Here is a 17,713-nt window from a genome sequence, read left to right on the forward strand (position 1 = left end):
TGTTGTTGTAACTCGTTATCCTCATTTCATTAAGAGATGTTATAGATACTGATGGCTGTAGACAGGAAGGATCTCTTGTAAAGGTCCATCCCACAGTGGATCCTAAGAAACTGGCTGCAGATGCCGTCCGATCCATTCACTCAGACTCGGCTGACCTCTCGGTTCCCCTGGGCTGTAGGATCGCCCGAATGCCGGGCAGAACTCCTCCCAAAGCGATGGCCACTCCTCCCAACAGTCTGCCGAGCTCCTCGTCACTGCGGACAGCCAACTGTAGGTGCCAAGGGACGATTCTGTCCTTCCGCTGTCATGAGCCATGCTTCCTGCTAGTTCCAGGATCTCAGTGGTCAGACACTCAAGCACAGCCGGCAGGTAGATGAGAATGCATCCACAGAACATCCTTTTCAACTCATTTGAGATTTGGGGCTGTATTTGAGATATTAGTTGAGCTTTGAGATGTTAATCAGCTGTTGGTTGTAGAAAACTGCCTTGTTGCCATGGTTACGCATCATAAATATCCAAAACTAAAAAAGTTTCAGTAAAAATCCTTCCAGCTGCGCAGCATCTGACACCAGAGGAAACAATCACCCAAAAATGTGATTTACATCCAGAAAAACAGGAACTAAAGTTTCCAAAAGTAAAATCTCAGAATGAAAGTAACAGAGCTGCTCAGCCACCTTGAGCGGCGCAATTCTAGAATTAATTGATAACCAATAATACTTTTAGGGGTTGTTTTTGTCTATTATACACATTTATACTCAGCTTATTAGTAATGTTTGTACAAGTCAAGTAGTAATGTCAAATGCACAAGTTTCTGATATTTATTATTGGGAAGAAGTGAAAAGTTTGGGAACCACTTTTGTAGAAATATGAGAAATAGTTCATAATCTGTTTAAAGACTCAAAGTAGACTTGAACACAGTCCTGCAGCAGAACAATGATCCCAAACACATCAGCAAATCTACAACACATCAGCTAAAAATAAATAATCAAGGTGTTGCAGGAGCTCAGTCAAAGTCCAGAAAGATTGAGATGGGAACTTTAAACAAAACAGAAACTGAAAGAAAACCTTTAAACCTTATGTACCTGAGCAACAAAAGAAAGGAATGAGAGTGAGCAAAATGATAAGATGAATGATAAGATGAATGATAAGATCATAAGAGCAGGAATGTATGTTACTGCCAGTAAAGGTTGTTCTACCAGTTATAGGGTGTGATTTTTCCACGTGTTTAAAACTTTTTGGCTTGTTTTTGCTCAATATCAACACTAATATTTTAAGCTGTTTATCTAAAGTTATCTAATTCTAACACCTGGTAACAGTTGTGTCTTACAACGTAAACAGATATTCAAAAAAAGATTTATTTCCTTAATCACGTGACTTTAAGTCTAACATCTCTACATGCTTGGCTTTTTTTAGGGTGGCAACCAGGACAACACTGACACACAAACACAAATCTGCACAGACCGTCCACTTCCCCACCCCAGCAGATTTAACAAAGATGGCCTGAACTGCATTGACAAGCAGCGTGAGCCTCGCACAGCAGCTTACGCCGCATCAGCTGTTTGTTTCTAAGCCAAGCAACAGCGGGACAAGGGACTGAAATTCAACCAGCAAAAAAAAGAAAAGAAAAGAAAGGATTCGCACAACTCAGGGATTCACTCCCAAAACTCTTTGTAGTTGGAATCATGTGTTATCTTGTGGTTTAAAACCTGCTCTACAGGTCAAAAGCCTAGGAACAAGTTAAACGATGCAGGCTGATTGATAACTATGTAATTTACTCGTGTTAAAAAATTTGGTTTAGATTTTGACTGAGAAATCTTAGTTCAACTTTTGTGGCATTTCAGTTCATATTCTGACTGCAATTAAATATATATTAAACCCGATAAACAAATAGACATGTATAAATAGTAAGGAATTCAGCAGTTTGAAGCAGAATTCTAGTCCAATTCTAATTTCTGATTTGTATACAATTCTAACCCTTCTGATTTCAATTTTGTTTACTTCTGACTTTCTCTCCAAGAACTGTATTTGACGGCTGTGTGTTCACAGAACAGAAAAAATAAGATTTTTGAATGTTGGACATTAGACAAGCTGAAAAACAACCAGTTCTAGTCACCTGCAATAATAATAATAATAATCTGCAATAATAGTAATCTGCAAATCCCTAGTTTTGAGAATTTGTATATTTTGGTAAATTCAGATATTAACATATACTGACATTATAGGAGCCAAAGTACAAATAACATTACAGTCCTTGTTCCTGTAATTCCAATATCATATTCAAGTCTCTAGAATAAAATATTGTGATCAACTGTATCAAATGCAACACTGAGGTCTAACAGGACCAGTGTAGACACAAGTCCATTGTCAGAGGCCATGAGAATATCATTAGTAACTTTCAACAGTGCAGATTCAGTGTGGTGAGCTCTAAAACCTGACTGAAACTTTTCAAACGGATACATTTCTTTGCAGGTGTCCACGTAACTGACCAGCAACTATTTCCTCTAGAATTTTTGAGATGAAAGTTAGATTACATAAAGGTCTATAATTGGCTAGGATTCCTGAGTCAAGGTTATGTGTTTCTTAAGTAAAGGTTTAATTACAGCAATCAAAGCTCTGTGGTACATAACAGTTTATTAGCGATGTGATTATTAATTAAGGGAAATGCGTCTGTCAATAGCCTGGTTGGGATGGGATCCAGCAGCCGGTCAAAGCAGATGGCCACTTGTCCTGAGCCTGGTTCTGCTGCTAAAGGTTTCTTCCTCATGAGGGAGGTTTTCCTTTCCACTGTCGCCTTCATGCTCGCTCAAGATGAGAGTTCTGTGATGGAGTTAAATTCAAAGCAGTCTGCTCCTCAGATAAATAATGTTAAATTATTATTTTTATATATGAATGCTTCTGTTCAGTGCCCTGAGATGACTTCTGTTGTGACTTGGCACTATAAAAATATAAAATATATAAATAAACTGAATTGAATTGTCTGAAAACAGTGCTCAATTAAGACTCTAAAGCAACTTAAACTATACCAATATATTCAATAAAAAACAACATTTACACCATCTCTTTTACAGCAATCCAATCACAAAGAATCACAGGGCATTACCATGACTCACTGACGGATAGGGACAATAAAACAGGCTCAGAGATACTGTTATCTCTGTGCACAAGTAATTGCAAATAGCTACCAATTAAACTAAACTTTCTGAAATTAATTAACTAGAGCTGTTCAGTGGTTTCTTTATCATTCCAGCATTTCCTTCACTGTATAATTTACAGCATCACCTAAAATAACGTCATGTTCACTCCAGTGCATATCTAAGCTGTAAAAAGATTTAGTCTTTAGCATTTACCAGAAGAAAGTGCTTCTCTTATCAAAACAAAAGTCTGCTTATGGGATACCAATAAAAAAACATGGAAAGCTTATCCTTCAAGCATGGGGTAATAACTAAAAGAAGAAGGTATCTATCAATAACAAGGTTACAAAACTCCACCAAAAATATAATCAAATGCAGTTTCTTTCCTTCCGTCATTTCATTAAGTTGGGAAATATTACCTTGCAATACGTTTTGAGTGGTCAACAAATGAATAAGCAGCAGCACCAGCAATAATTAGAGCAAAAACATTCAAATGTGCTTACGCTTTTTTGATGTCCTCTTGTGTTGCATTTTTGCGGACTCCTAATATTTGGTAGTATTCCACCATGGCTCTGTGTGTGCGCGACGGAAGGAGCTGGTTTATTTAAGTCTTTTGCCTGGCGTCTGTGAAAAAGAGTACAATTTTGTTAGAACGTGATATTAAGCTTAACAAACTGAGCAATGTCACGTGTAACATCACAACTCCTATCCAAACCAAAATGATACACCTGAAAAGAGGGAGGAGGGATGACAGCAGACATTTTGGTGGTGGAAAATCCCTACACGGCTGCTCTGTACTGAAATATTGACGCTAGGATGAGAACAGCTAGATACAAGCTCCGCCAAATTACACAATACCTGAGTGATTATTCTTTAGCCTGAGGATGTGAGCAAATGTGAAAACTGCTTTCGTTATTTTTTTAAATTAATTAACTATGAGACCATAAATGGTATTATTAATGTAATAATAATGGAGTTATGAAACCGCAAAAATAATAATAATAATAATAATAATACAAGACCAAACAAGTTAGATGAACAAAGTAACAGAAGATTTTTCAGCAGTTTTAGGTTTATCACATTTATATTTTAGGAGAACTACACCACACACAGTCAAATTTACATAACGATATACAATTATTTATAGAAAGATCATAAAATTAAAAGCAAAAAAAAAAAAATATATATACACACACAGCAATTTATAGTCTTAAAAAAAAGTATAAAAAATTTTCAGACATGAAAAGCAACAACGCCAACCAAACCTAAAATCACTTTAGTACTAAAGAGACCCCCTGAAGACACCGTCTAAAAAACGATAAACAAACCACTGAGCACAACACGAGTGTCGTGTGTCTGGTGTTTTTGCTATTTTTAACATGTGGCCTTTGCAGTTAAATTGTGATCATGTTATTTGTGGTGTTGGGGGTGTTTTGGCACATGTTGATGCCAATAAGTGATTCCTGTTTAGAACAAGGTACAATCACTGATCTCTGCTTTCAGATGGCTGCATAAGGCCAACAATTCAGATCTCTCTTTGTCTACTGAATTTTCCATTTACTGTTATAAAAGTTATTTAACCTAAGCATTGCCTTCCCCTACTTTACATCTGGAAAAAGAAAGACTACAAACTAAATATAGAAACAAGACTTAGAAAGTAATTAGGAGCTGCGGTAGCTTGGTGGTCAGTGCCGTGATCTTGTAATGCTGAAGTTGCGGGTTCGAGCCCAGGTTGTGTCAGGAAGGGCATCCGGCGTAAAACAATTGCATCATCTTTCATGCGAGTGGTGACCTCTGAAAAAGGGAGCAGCCACTTACTTTTACTTAGAAAGTAATCACTTCTTTTTTTTTTTCTTCCTAAAATAAGCTTGTTTTGCTTTGCAGTATTTAGTCATTTCAGATCCTTTCATATGCCCTGTTTTTTCCTTGCAGTAGCTGAGATTGAATAGGGGGAGTTTAGTTAATGGTTCTACACAATGCTTTTTAATTTGACTGATGAATTACTGATATGCTTATTGTGAAACATTTTAAAACAGAGTAAAGTGTGCAAGTCTTGGTTCATACCTGGTATGCATCACTCTCACATCTCTTAGGCCAAAAGAGTTATGCCTATTTGCAACAAAGACAGGCTTGTGGGAAGTTTTTCATAAAGCTAACAGCATCCAGCCTTCAGTTGTTTGAAATTAAAGTTAATTCAATTAGTGCACATTAATACAAATAATCAATTATTTTTTAAATCTACTCAAAAACAATAAACATATGCTTTCTCCTCTTCTTCTTCTTTTGGCTGCTCCCTTCTTCAAGGATCGCCACAGCAAGCTGGTTGTCAGCAGTGTTGCCATATATCGCGTTAGAAACAAGCAACCTGTTCAATGAAAACAAGCCCAAAACAAGCCCAACTGGCAACCCACCACAATGTGTAAAACAGAGGCAGTTTTCAAACAGTATAAACATACATTTATTATGACATTACCCATAAACAAGAGCAAAATTATGCTAAACACTTTGAATAACATAATTTTAAAGCTCTGATTAAAAAAAAAAATTATGCATATGTAATTTTTTTCTACATATTTTTAAAAACAAAACATCCTGACGTCTGCGTGAGTAGAGCCCCCTAGTGGTCGGCCACAGTATGAGTCTGTGCGCCACTGTGTGCGCATGTCGCTTCGCCAAATTGGGCGAAGGGACAAACTACCTGTGACACTACCTCCTACTACCACTCATCTTTTCTTGTGCGGAGCTGGGAGATTATCAACTATCGGTAGTTTCAGTCGAAAAGAAAGTCAAGCCCAAATAAGCAACTTCACGTTCAACACAAACACAAAAAAAACGCAACCCGCGACTCACAAGATTTGCAAGCGACTTTAGAAAAAACAAACCCAAAGTCGCTTATAATAAGCAAACTTGGCAACTATGGTTGTCAGGACCAGAACTTGATGATCGACCTCTGCACTAGACAAGATTTTACCTCATAATTTCAATCCAACCCAAAGAAATGTTTGTTTTCATTGCTTTCTCTCTTTTCCACAGCAGAGCAAAGCTAAACAATTTACAGTCAATAAACCACCACCATAACCAATAACAGCCCACACCTCAAATGGTTCCATATATTTGGGAGTTAAAAAAAAAAAAAAAGCAACATGTTTTGCAAATCAAATCTGAATAAATTTGTACATTTCTCGCAAATGGACTTAAGATTTAAGCAATTATCCATTTGTCCACTTTTCCAACTTAACGAACATCTATTTAATTGAATTGGTTTTCCAGTTCTAAAAAACATTTGCTGGATTGGGCTTATAAAATATTAACTTTTTGACTGTTAGCTCAATATAACTTAGAACGTAAAGTATAAAAATAAACTTTTAAAAACATTAGGTTTTAATTTGTGTTTTATGAGATGGTGAGAAGATGTAACATGTTGAGTCACTGTGTTTTACGCATCACAAGCTCAGAGATTTGCATTCAGGGATTTAAACAAACAAAAAAAAAGCCAACAAAGAGCATATTCAGCGTCATCTAACATAGATGTTCTTATTTTGGTTCAGGCCGTGACAAAATAGGAATCCGCACAAGGAAACTCATCCGAGCAAGTCGAGCAGCAAGAGATTAAAACAACATCTGTTCAAGTTGGAATTTTTTCTTCAGCTGTGCTTCTCTGGTGTGCCAAATGCATTTTCCACCTTGAAGAGGTGCTGTTACATAAATATTGGATTGAAGGTTTATTTTAATCAATGATTAATTACAAAAAAAAAAAGAGTGAAATAAAAAAATAAAAAAATTTAGACTATAATGTACTACAAAGCAATTTTTGTTGTTATACGAACCATTTTTTGAAGTCCATTTATATTTTATGACAAGTAGTTTGGTCAGTTTGAAGTCACATTTCTTGCGGAAGAGATGATCTTTTGACACATATTATAAAAATGCATAATTTGCACCAGTATCCTAATTCTCCACTAAAATACAACTTCTAATCCTCAGTCAAAACACAGTTTGTGCAGATGTGAGTACACAAGAGAGTGTATTTGTATTTTTCAACTGGGCATTGCGCTTCTATGCAAAATATAAATCACAGTAAAGTTTTGGCCTTAGACCAAGCATGTTAACTATTCTATTTATATCCCTATCTGTGATTTATTTAAATTTATTATTCATCCTGGGAATGAAAACGGCTGTTTAAATCTGCCTAAAATTATTTAGAAATTGTAGAAATTAACAATATCCAAAGAACTGAGTGAAAATTAGACAAATCTCCCAGTTAATTCTCCTCTCCTTAGTAAACTATGACAAATAACACTAAATAACTATAAGTTAAACATAAAATACTTCATGATAAATGAAAAAAGTATTGAATTTATGGGTTTGATTTTTATCAACAGGCCCATCACTCTAAAACAATGTGGCAACTTGTAGGAGCAACCAATCAAATTATGCGAAAGATGAAAACGCAGTTTAAGGACAAATAAACTCAAAACACAAATCAATTAGTGAAACAATGACAGCATCTAAAACAACATAAAACACGTTTAAGTACGGTGTCGTCGTAACATTCATTAGACCAGACTTACACTGATAATCGCTTTGACACATATTTCAAAGCCTTGTGGTACAAATCAGAATTTTTGTATATTTTAGAAACGCAAAATGTCACCATTTTGAAAAGTAGGTTAGCTAGCTGCTGCCGAGTTACCGTAATTTGGTTTACTTATGACCACGTTTAGCTTCATTAGCTAAACATTAGCCGGCTCTTCTGTATGTCAAGGGGAAAAAAACGCTCACAGAGACAATAAAAACAATGTAAAATGATTAAAAATATCGAACACAGACGACTAGCAGAGGACATAAAAGAGTACATCCCAAGAGGGGTCTCTGCGGCGCGAGACATTTTCAAACATTTTCTGAAACCGTGTGGAAAATCCTCTAATTTAAGAAATGTTTACCCGTTTGAAGGAAATGTCCGTCTCGATTGTTGTTTACACTCTCCCGGCTTTAGTACACAAACTGTGTCCGCTAAGCGGCTGTTAGTTAAAGATGGTGGCAGAAAACTGAACAACCACCCGGCCGCCTTGCCCACTATGGTGATCGCTGTTGCATTCAAGTGCTGTAGGACATACAAAACTAAGCAGAGGTACAGTATTATTCATATCAGCTACAATGCATTGTCAAAATGTGTCTATGTCAGAATTGTTTCTCATAAGTGTATGTCTAAAAAATCTTAATATAATGATACGCATATTCTTGTTACAATGCAGAAACCGAAAGGGCATTTGAGTTTAATATTTTACGAGGTACATTGAAAGCAGCACGTCTTTCAACGTTGACATCCGGGCGATTTTCTCCGGTTTCACGATCTTATCTTTGCATCCACGTCGACGAAGCTACACAGACAAAATACTGCCTTTGCTCTTATGCTCTGGAGTAGAATAGTATGCAATTTAATTACATTTAATAAAAAAAAGAAATTTGGTGATTAGCCGCAACCTTCGTCGTGCAAAATGAAGGCGACAGTGACCACAAGTGGCTCGTTGCGCTACCTGCTGTAAGCTGGGAGAAAAACACATACCTTAAACTACAAGTAAAATGGAAAAAAAACCAAAAAAAACATATTCCATTAATATATGGTCATAGTGTTTATATTTGATTTACATGAAAGATGCAGGTTTATCTAATTAAGCTGTTGAGATGTCTGTAACGTGCCATAATTTCTAATACTAGATCTAGACTGTCAGAGTCCCAATCCAAATTATTAGAAATGTATATTATAAGAAACATTTTTATGGGGTCATAAATTAGAAATCCATATCCATAGAAGCTATTCATTTTTAAGATGAGAAGCATTATTGCATCCGAGTCTGAAATCACAGACTTGAATTGGTGTTAAAAGAAAACCAAGGTCGTTTTTGCACTTAGATCTAGCTGAAGCTCTTGCCAGCTATTGCCAGCTATAGGAGACCCAAAGACAATGTCATATATGTTATTTAAACTGGGTATTCTGGTCAGTCAAGCTGAAATTATACTCGCTGAGCAGGAAGAATCAGGAAGGTTTTGTTTCACAATCCTCTCCAGGGTGCAGTTATTCTTATTGCTTGTACACATTTTTGTACTACATCTTTTCCTTCCCTTCGCCTCTAATGTGCTTGGACACAGAGCTCTATGAACAGCCAGCTTCTTTAGCATGACCTTTTGTGTCGTGCCCTCCTTGTGCAAGTTGTCAGTGCTTGTCTTTTGGACAACTGTCAAGTCCGTAGTCTTCCCCATGATTGTGTATCCTACAGAACTAGACCGAGACCATTTAAAGGTGTTTGCAAGCGTTTTGAGTTAGTTGATTAGAATGTTGCACCAGGTGTCTTCAATATTGAACCTTTTCACAATATTCTAATTTTCGGAGATACTGAATTTGGGGTTTCATTAGTTATCAATTATAATCAACATTAAAAGAAATAAACATTTGAAATAGATCAGTCTGTGTGTGTAATGAATGAATACAAGTTACACTTTTTGAATGGAATTACTGAAATAAATGAACTTTTTCATGATATTCAAATTTTATGACCAGCACCTGTAGGTTCATACATTAGATGCAGTTAGACAGAGGGCACCTAATTGCTTAGACAATAATGTACAGGTCCTTCTAAAAAAAAATAGCATATTGTGATAAAGGTCATTATTTTCCATAATGTAATGATAAAAATGAAACTTTCATATATTTCAGATTCATTGCACACCAACTGAAATATTTCAGGTCTTTAATTGTTTTAATACTGATGATTATGGCATACAGCTCATGAAAACCCAAAATGCCTGTCCCAAAAAATTAGCATATTTCATCCCACCAATGAAAGACAAGTGTTTTTAATACAAAAAACACCAACCTTCAAATAATCATGTTCAGTTATGCACTCAATACTTGGTCGGGAATCCTTTTGCATGAATGACTGCTTCAATGCGGCGTGGCATGGAGGCAATCAGCCTGTGGCACTGCTGAGGTGTTCTGGAGGCCCAGGATGCTTCGATAGCGGCCTTAAGCTCATCCAGAGTGTTGGGTCTTGCGTCTCTCAACTTTCTCTTCACAATATCCCACAGGTTCTCTATGGGGTTCAGGTCAGGAGAGTTGGCAGGCCAATTGAGCACAGTAATACCATGGTCAGTAAACCATTTACCAGTGGTTTTGGCACTGTGAGCAGGTGCCAGGTCGTGCTGAAAAATGAAATCTTTATCTCCATAAAGCTTTTCGGCAGATGGAAGCATGAAGTGCTCCAAAATCTCCTGATAGCTAGCTGCATTGACCCTGCGCTTGATAAAACACAGTGGACCAACACCAGCAGCTGACATGGCACCCCAGACCATCACTGACTGTGGGTGCTTCACACTGGACTTCTGGCATTTTGGCATTTCCTTCTCCCCAGTCTTCCTCCAGACTCTGGCACCTTGATTTCCGAATGACATGCAAAATTTGCTTTCATCTGAAAAAAGTACTTTGGACCACTGAGCAACAGTCCAGTGTTGCTTCTCTGTAGCCCAGGTCAGGCACTTCTGCCGCTGTTTCTGGTTCAAAAGTGGCTTGACCTGGGGAATGTGGCACCTGTAGCCCATTTCCTGGACACGCCTGTGCACAGTGGCTCTGGATGTTTCTACTCCAGACTCAGTCCACTGCTTCCGCAGGTCCCCCAAGGTCTGGAATTGGCCCTTCTCCACAATCCTCCTCAGGGTCCGGTCACCTCTTCTCGTTGTGCAGTGTTTTCTGCCACACCTTTCTCTTCCCACAGACTTCCCACTGAGGTGCCTTGATACAGCACTCTGGGAACAGCCTATTCGTTCAGCAATTTCTTTCTGTGTCTTACCCTCTTGCTTGAGGGTGTCAATGATGGCCTTCTGGACAGCAGTCAGGTCGGCAGTCTTCCCCATGATTGCGGTTTTGAGTAATGAACAAGGCTGGGAGTTTTTAAAAGCCTCAGGAATCTTTTGCAGGTGTTTAGAGTTACGTCGTTGATTCAGATGGTTAGGTTAATAGCTTGTTTAGAGAAACTTTTCATGATATGCTAATTTTTTGGGACAGGCATTTTGGGTTTTCATGAGCTGTATGCCATAATCATCAGTAGTAAAACAATTAAAAGACCTGAAACATTTCAGTTGGTGTGCAATGAATCTGAAATATATGAAAGTTTCATTTTTATAATTACATTATGGAAAATAATGACCTTTATCACAATATGCTAATTTTTTGAGGACCTGTATATATCTGTCTTGAAAGTATGAAAATGATCTGGGTCTTCATATACTAAAAGTTGCCACTAGATGGCAGTACAATACATAAAAAAGTGAACTAGTGTCCTAACAACTTGAGCAAGATGATCACTGAAAAAATGTCAAGTACTGATTGCCTACAAATAATCTAATCAAAATCCATGTCAACAATTTAGTTTGAGGCTAAATTTACAGTTGCACACACAAGGAAATAAAGTTTTGGAGTAGGCAACAATCTCTAATTCCCCTGAAGTGCTTACTGATGTTTCTTCCCTCTGCAGAAAGACAAACAAGAATAAAAACTTCAAATATCCCCTAAAACTCATTTGAGCAAGCTAAAGTATATAGCCCACAATGGAGATGATTCATAACATGCTGCATTAACGTTGTCAGTTACAATCCATCACAAAGTAATAGTCTTCAATAAATCTCGTCGTAATTGAGATGAATCCCTCATTTCAATGACAAGTCTGGTTTTTAAGACCCAATTACCACTATGAGTTCTCTGGCCCAGCTGATGCTGCGGGGTTCCGGTGGCGACATGAGTGGGGAGGCTGGTCGTTTTCGCCCAGGAGAGAGGACGGAGATGGATCGGGTCCAAAGAGGGATAGAAATCTTCCTGGGCACTGCATCAGAGGGAAGGTGGATTTATGACAAAGCGCACACAGTCTTAATTTGTGCTCAACCCGATAATGCATCTCAAGGCCAGAACAGTTTCTGCTCAGTGTTTCTTAACTGGATGTTTCTTTAATTATATGTCAGAGGCCGTAAAACTCAAGCGAAGATTTCCCCCACAAAGCACTGTTTTATGTCTTGGTCATTACTGTAAATTACAAGTAACAAGAAAACTAGAAGGCTAATGGAAGGAAAATGCAACAAAAAAAAAAAAAAGGGAAAGTGGTTTTATTCATTTTTGAAACAATGCTTTCATCCTGTTGGTATACTGATCATCTGTTTGACACAAACCTTTATGTACTGATCAGATAAGATTAACCTTATAGCATGTTTTGTTACAAAAGAAAGAAACAACCCTGTACAAGTTACAAATACATGAGCAGTTTAAAACATATACATATTCACAATACTTTAATCATGTAATACTTTCTCTCCCGATTTATTCCAGCAAGACCAGTTTTCTCTCAGCTTCAGAGCCGTTTACATTTATAGATCGACAATCAGACACAAGTTATTACTGGTTATCATTTGAGAAATCACAAAAACTAAAGTTTCATCGACTTCTACATGAAAATAACTAACGGTATAAAAAGTTTCTCCGTCTCTGCGACTCACACCGTGAGGTGGCTTCAGAGTCTGACAGTTCGTCCCCTCTTGTTGTATTGCCTTTTTTCATACCAGGTAATCTTTGGTGACAAACAACTGTCCATTAAAGGGACAGCTCAGATCTCTTAAAGTAAGGTTCTATGAAAAGGTTAAAAACAAGCAACATCTTACCTGTTGTAGATAGCTTTTCAAATAACCTCAGTTTGGAGAAACAAAGTTTAATTGTGACCAGAACGCCAAGCTAACAGTTAGTCTGAGTAGGGTCAAGACCAAAGTAGATGTTTTTTTCTGGCAGAAATATAATACTCATGCCGGTAGTGCACCAAGTTGTAGAAGAAATACGCATAACACCATTTACAAAATGACCATATTATCTTTGTAAAAAAAAAAATGTAATACAAAATGGCTGTTTTTTTTAAAGGTTTACAGAAGAAATTAAAAAAAAAAACTACCTACAACAGGTAAGATGTTAACTGTTTATAACTTTTCAAAAGAGTTGGACTCTAAAAAGATCTGCAGCTTTCTTTTAATGTTAGCTGATAAGAGTCGCAGCTACTCTTGTTTTCCTTCAGCACCTGATACCTCCTGGAAAATTCAGCTCCATCTGTTCTTCTCAAGCAATTAAAAGGTCAATTACTAAAAAGATACATGTATTTAAAAAGGAAAACAAAAATCTCATTATTTACTCTTGCACCTCTTTCCTCTGTCTACGAGTATTTACTCACCGTCTACTTGGCACACACACAGAAACACATGTCAAATCAGTCAGTGCACTGTTTGCTATCTCATCTTCTGAGCCTTTACTCCAAAGCCACCTGAGTGGCATGGCGTCCTTTGATACGAGGATAAAGAAGCCTTCGCCTCCCGCTCAGCTCAGCTCGAACCCTGCAGAAGACTCGATGGCATACAGCAGCTTGCGCCTCATCAGCTGCTGGTCGCAGAATTCGGGGAGCTTGAGTAGGTTCATGCAGGTGCTAGCGGTGGGCAGGCGGTCCAGATCGTTTCCACCATTGTGGATGCAGAAGACTGGGTAGAGCTCCTGTTAACGAATGTAAGGTGGTAATTAGCTGACAGAGAGTTGAACATATTAAAGTGTTTAAAGACAGTCAATAATATCAATAATGGTCCCAATTTCCAAACCAATCCAGATTAGACAATAAATGTCAACTTCCATGTGTGGATAAATGTTAAAAGAGCAAAGCTAACACAGAAAAAGGATAAATTTATGAAATCAGCTTAGGGAGACGAGCTCATAGTTTGACCCTTGGATGAGATGCAGGATGGATCTGGATGTCTATCTGGATTTTTTTTTTTTTTTTTAAATCAAACCTCACAGTTGATGAGGCCACTTCGTCTGCAAACTATGACACTGACCGTTTCCATCACGAACATGCTACTCCACCTTGATTTCATCCTGATATTTAATGGTAGCGTATATGTCTCATTGGCAATACTTGTGCGATTAAATGGCTCTTTGGGGTCTAAGCCATAATGACCCCATTTTTCTGACAATTACCGTATTAAACTATCGTTGCTTATTGAGAAAGTATCATTACCACTGCTATCATAAAAAAAAGAAGAAAAAAAGACAGCTTCCATCATCTTTTTTAAATGGCTTCCTCTGACAGAGCTATTTCTTCTCCAATGAATCCTAGGCCGTTTCACGACAGCTAATTAAGGCTTAGCTGGCTCGAGCTGAGGGCCAGGTCAGGGGCCACTCCCCCACAAATTACCACCCTTTAAGCCCCACAGAAGGTGGGAGGGGTGGCGTACCGCACACTGGCCAAAGTCAAATTAATTAAACACAGAGGGAAGGGCTTATTTAAAGTCAGAGGAAATATTACTGAAGAATTTTAGAGTGTTTTTCACTTCCTACTTTAGAACAGCAATAACTCCTTCTTGAGTAATGACAGCAGGAATAATACTTAAACAATCATATTATGATTACAGGTTCTGGTCAGACAAAGTGTGGCATAAAAACTCTTTAATGGCCCCCGAGTATCACTTTCCACCATTTCTCTGCAACTCCTTAAGTGTCCTACAAATCAAGTCAATGAGAAAGTGAAATTACTTCTAATTAGGAATACTTTTCAGAAATGCTTTGCTATCAAGATTCAACGTTTAAAATAAGTAGACAGACATTTTCCTGGCATATTTATCTCCTAAGATATTGCTGTTATCTGCTATGTGACACAAAAGAAAGAAAGGTAAAAAGTTCAACCTTGTACCAAGTTCTGAATGACAATATTTGTCCAGTCAAGGTCTAGTCAAGCCCAGACACACACAGAGAGCTGCAGACAGCCTTCTTTAACAGAGGAAGGTCATGAACTGTAAAAACAATAGTGGATGTGGAGATAAGTGCTCACCACAATGCACTTCTCTGGACACACCTAATAGGAATATGACAATTTTAAGGGTTTTTATCAGTCAGTATTTTCATTAGAAGCTCATTAAGGGGAGAACCTTCTGTTAAGTCTGGAAAACCTGATGGAAACTGCAGATACCAGGAGGAGGAAAGATGAAGGGAAAGGAAAGTTCATGTCCGATAACGGCTCACCTTAAAGCCCAGCAGCGGCGGCCGCGAGCAACTGGTGACGAACTTCAATAGTTTGCGTTTTTCTTCATCTGTGAATCCTTCGACTACCTCCCAGAAGATCTGGATAACAGGGTGATTGGCAGAGTACCCACCTAAAAGAGGTTATTGCAGAAAAAAAAATATATATAAGCTGACAGATACTGTACATAAAACTCATTTTAAATGAAAAAGAGTTTAACAGTTGCCTAAAGAAGGAGCTATTGGGATAGTTCAGATCTTTTGAAGAGGGGTTCTGTGAAAAGGTTATGATGAACAATTAATATCTTAACTGCTGTAGATAGCACTTTGAAGGACCTATGTTTAGAGACGAATGCGATTTACAATGACAAATTTAAAATTATAATGTTTATTTTAAAAAAAGCATTTGAATGAACCATTAGAAAATTGTGGAGATCAGATTTGTCTTGAGATAGCAGCAAAACACTTTAGGGTCTAGGACATTAACTTATCAGTCAGATCATAATAAAACTATTTCACCAGACTTCGTTCATTCAAAAAGTTATCTGCAACAGGTGAGATATTGCTTGTTCAAAACCTTCCCACAAAACTGCTTCAAAAGATCTTAAGCAGGGATCGACATAAGCGGTTTCCGTTTGTCCGAGACAACCTATTTTCGTTTTGGACAACCTGATCTCACCTCGAGGTTGTACAGTGGACAACCAAGTGGAATAAACATGGATTAAAGTTCTAAAGATTCCTGTCATCTTCAAAACTGAGAGCGAGAAATAACATGTTTTGTGGTGGGCCAATCTAATAATGATGCAGTGATTAAACTTTCAACAAATAAAAAGAACCAGAGTCACAATTTTACCCAATCAGAGCACAGCAGGGTGGGTTGTGATGTCTGATATGTGGTGGGCATGTGCAGTGTTCCCAATTTAGAGACAGACTGCAGGTGAGAGCACCAGTCAGTGTTTCCTGGACTATTTACCAAGGAGGACACCCCGCTACTCTAAGCAATGATGATGACATGTAATAAGTTAATAAACATCTATGTATTAAGCGTATGTGTTCTACATCTCTAGGTGTAGAATTTTTTTCAGTCAAAAGATTTTGGGGGGGGGGGGGGGGGGCATCAATCCCTGAGCCCTGATATGCCGCGAGTGCCTCTCTTAAAAGTCTGACAAGAAAGAGGATGAGGAGAACGAGGAAGTTCCACTCGAGCAGCTCCTGAAAGAGTCTGTGGCTCAGTAGCTTGGACATTCCAAGCAGTCTACAAGATGGCTAGAACATTTGTAAATAGTAAACTTTGTACATAGTGCAAAGTACTTTTTAAATTACTGTACTTCTTGTTGTATAAGTCACACCTTTTTGCAAAAATTTGCATGCCCTGCGACTTATACAACGAAGAGACTTGTGTTTTTGTTTCTCATATTTATAACCCAATTTTTGGCTGAGATCTGACAATTTCATTCATTCTGACATGGAAAATATTGAACACTACCATTTTCAGCCACTAGAGGGCCCTCGACCAAGATGGCAAGCCAATTGTCTCATTAATAGGTAAAAGTGGCTATTAATGAGACACTTGGCTTGCCATACAGAGCCACCTTCGTCTTGCTCTACAACTCCTAGAGCAAATGTCAAATCAGCTGCATTTCGCCACGCCCCCCAGGTGAAATGCAGCTGATTTGACCATTAAAGTGCATTTATTAAGGAACAGTTCAACTGAGACACACCTTTACTATAATGTCGAGCAAACAAATAATTGTTTTTAAGTGGTTATATTGTTAAATTTCGAAGAAATGCACTGCAAGTCCTACCTCTGTGTGCTCCTGCAGCTGTGAAACAATTTTAAAAATGCAGCTGATTTGACCGTTAAAGTGCATTTATTAAGGAAAAGTTCAACTGAGACACACCTTTGCTATAATTTCGAGTAAACAAATAATTGTTTTTTAGTGTTAATCCTTTTAAACTCTTGTTAAAGTACTCCCGTGCACGCTCCCGTGGCCGCCATTTGGCAGCCAGTCGATTTTTTGGCACAACACCAGCCCACATTTCCGGGTTGTCAGCGGTGATGCACAACAGATGTAACATGTCAGCGGTGACGCATAATAGATGCAACTTATACGGCAGTGCGACGTGTACGGCAGCAAGTACTGTACTTTTTTTTATTTTTTTGCCTTCTTTATTGTAAACGTGGCAGACAACCAAAAATTTTGGTGGACAACCAGATTCTGCTAAGAGGTTGTCTGCTGGACAACCTGGAAAATGTCCTTATGTCTACCCCTGTTAACATTCTTTGTCCTTGTCCTTTTAACTCCCATCAAAGATGAGCAACACAGACACCTAATGACGCAAATAATCAGAAATGTCTTTAACCTACCTGAATAATTTGTGAAGTTCTTTAGGTCATCGAGACAAATTGGCACATGTGCCCCAGATATAAGCACCTATTAGGACATTTAAAAAAAGATTTGACCTCTTTTTGAAAATGTATAAACTATTTAAAAGTCTC

The 17,713-nt window shown here is 37.9% G+C and overlaps 2 protein-coding genes across 2 annotated transcripts in view; both read right to left on the reverse strand.

The window, feature by feature from the left end:
• dnajb6b (DnaJ heat shock protein family (Hsp40) member B6b) overlaps positions 1 to 8,228 on the reverse strand; it is a 34,461-nt gene extending 26,233 nt beyond the window's left edge. Inside the window, exons 1-2 of the mRNA XM_037693951.1 lie at positions 8,075 to 8,228; positions 3,635 to 3,755 (exon numbers count right to left, since the gene is read on the reverse strand). Of these exons, the coding sequence (XP_037549879.1) occupies positions 3,635 to 3,699 (65 nt within the window). The 5' untranslated portion in view covers positions 3,700 to 3,755; positions 8,075 to 8,228. The remainder of the gene's footprint in view (positions 1 to 3,634; positions 3,756 to 8,074) is intronic.
• Positions 8,229 to 13,158: 4,930 nt separating this feature from the next.
• The window catches only part of ube3c (ubiquitin protein ligase E3C), a 30,497-nt gene continuing 25,942 nt past the window's right edge, over positions 13,159 to 17,713 (reverse strand). The window contains exons 22-24 of the mRNA XM_037694304.1: positions 17,582 to 17,648; positions 15,217 to 15,347; positions 13,159 to 13,698 (exon numbers count right to left, since the gene is read on the reverse strand). Of these exons, the coding sequence (XP_037550232.1) occupies positions 13,528 to 13,698; positions 15,217 to 15,347; positions 17,582 to 17,648 (369 nt within the window). The 3' untranslated portion in view covers positions 13,159 to 13,527. The remainder of the gene's footprint in view (positions 13,699 to 15,216; positions 15,348 to 17,581; positions 17,649 to 17,713) is intronic.

Source organism: Nematolebias whitei, chromosome 20 (genome assembly GCF_014905685.2).
Source record: "Nematolebias whitei isolate Nwh7 chromosome 20, NemWhi1, whole genome shotgun sequence".
NCBI classification, from domain to species: Eukaryota; Metazoa; Chordata; class Actinopteri; order Cyprinodontiformes; family Rivulidae; genus Nematolebias; species Nematolebias whitei.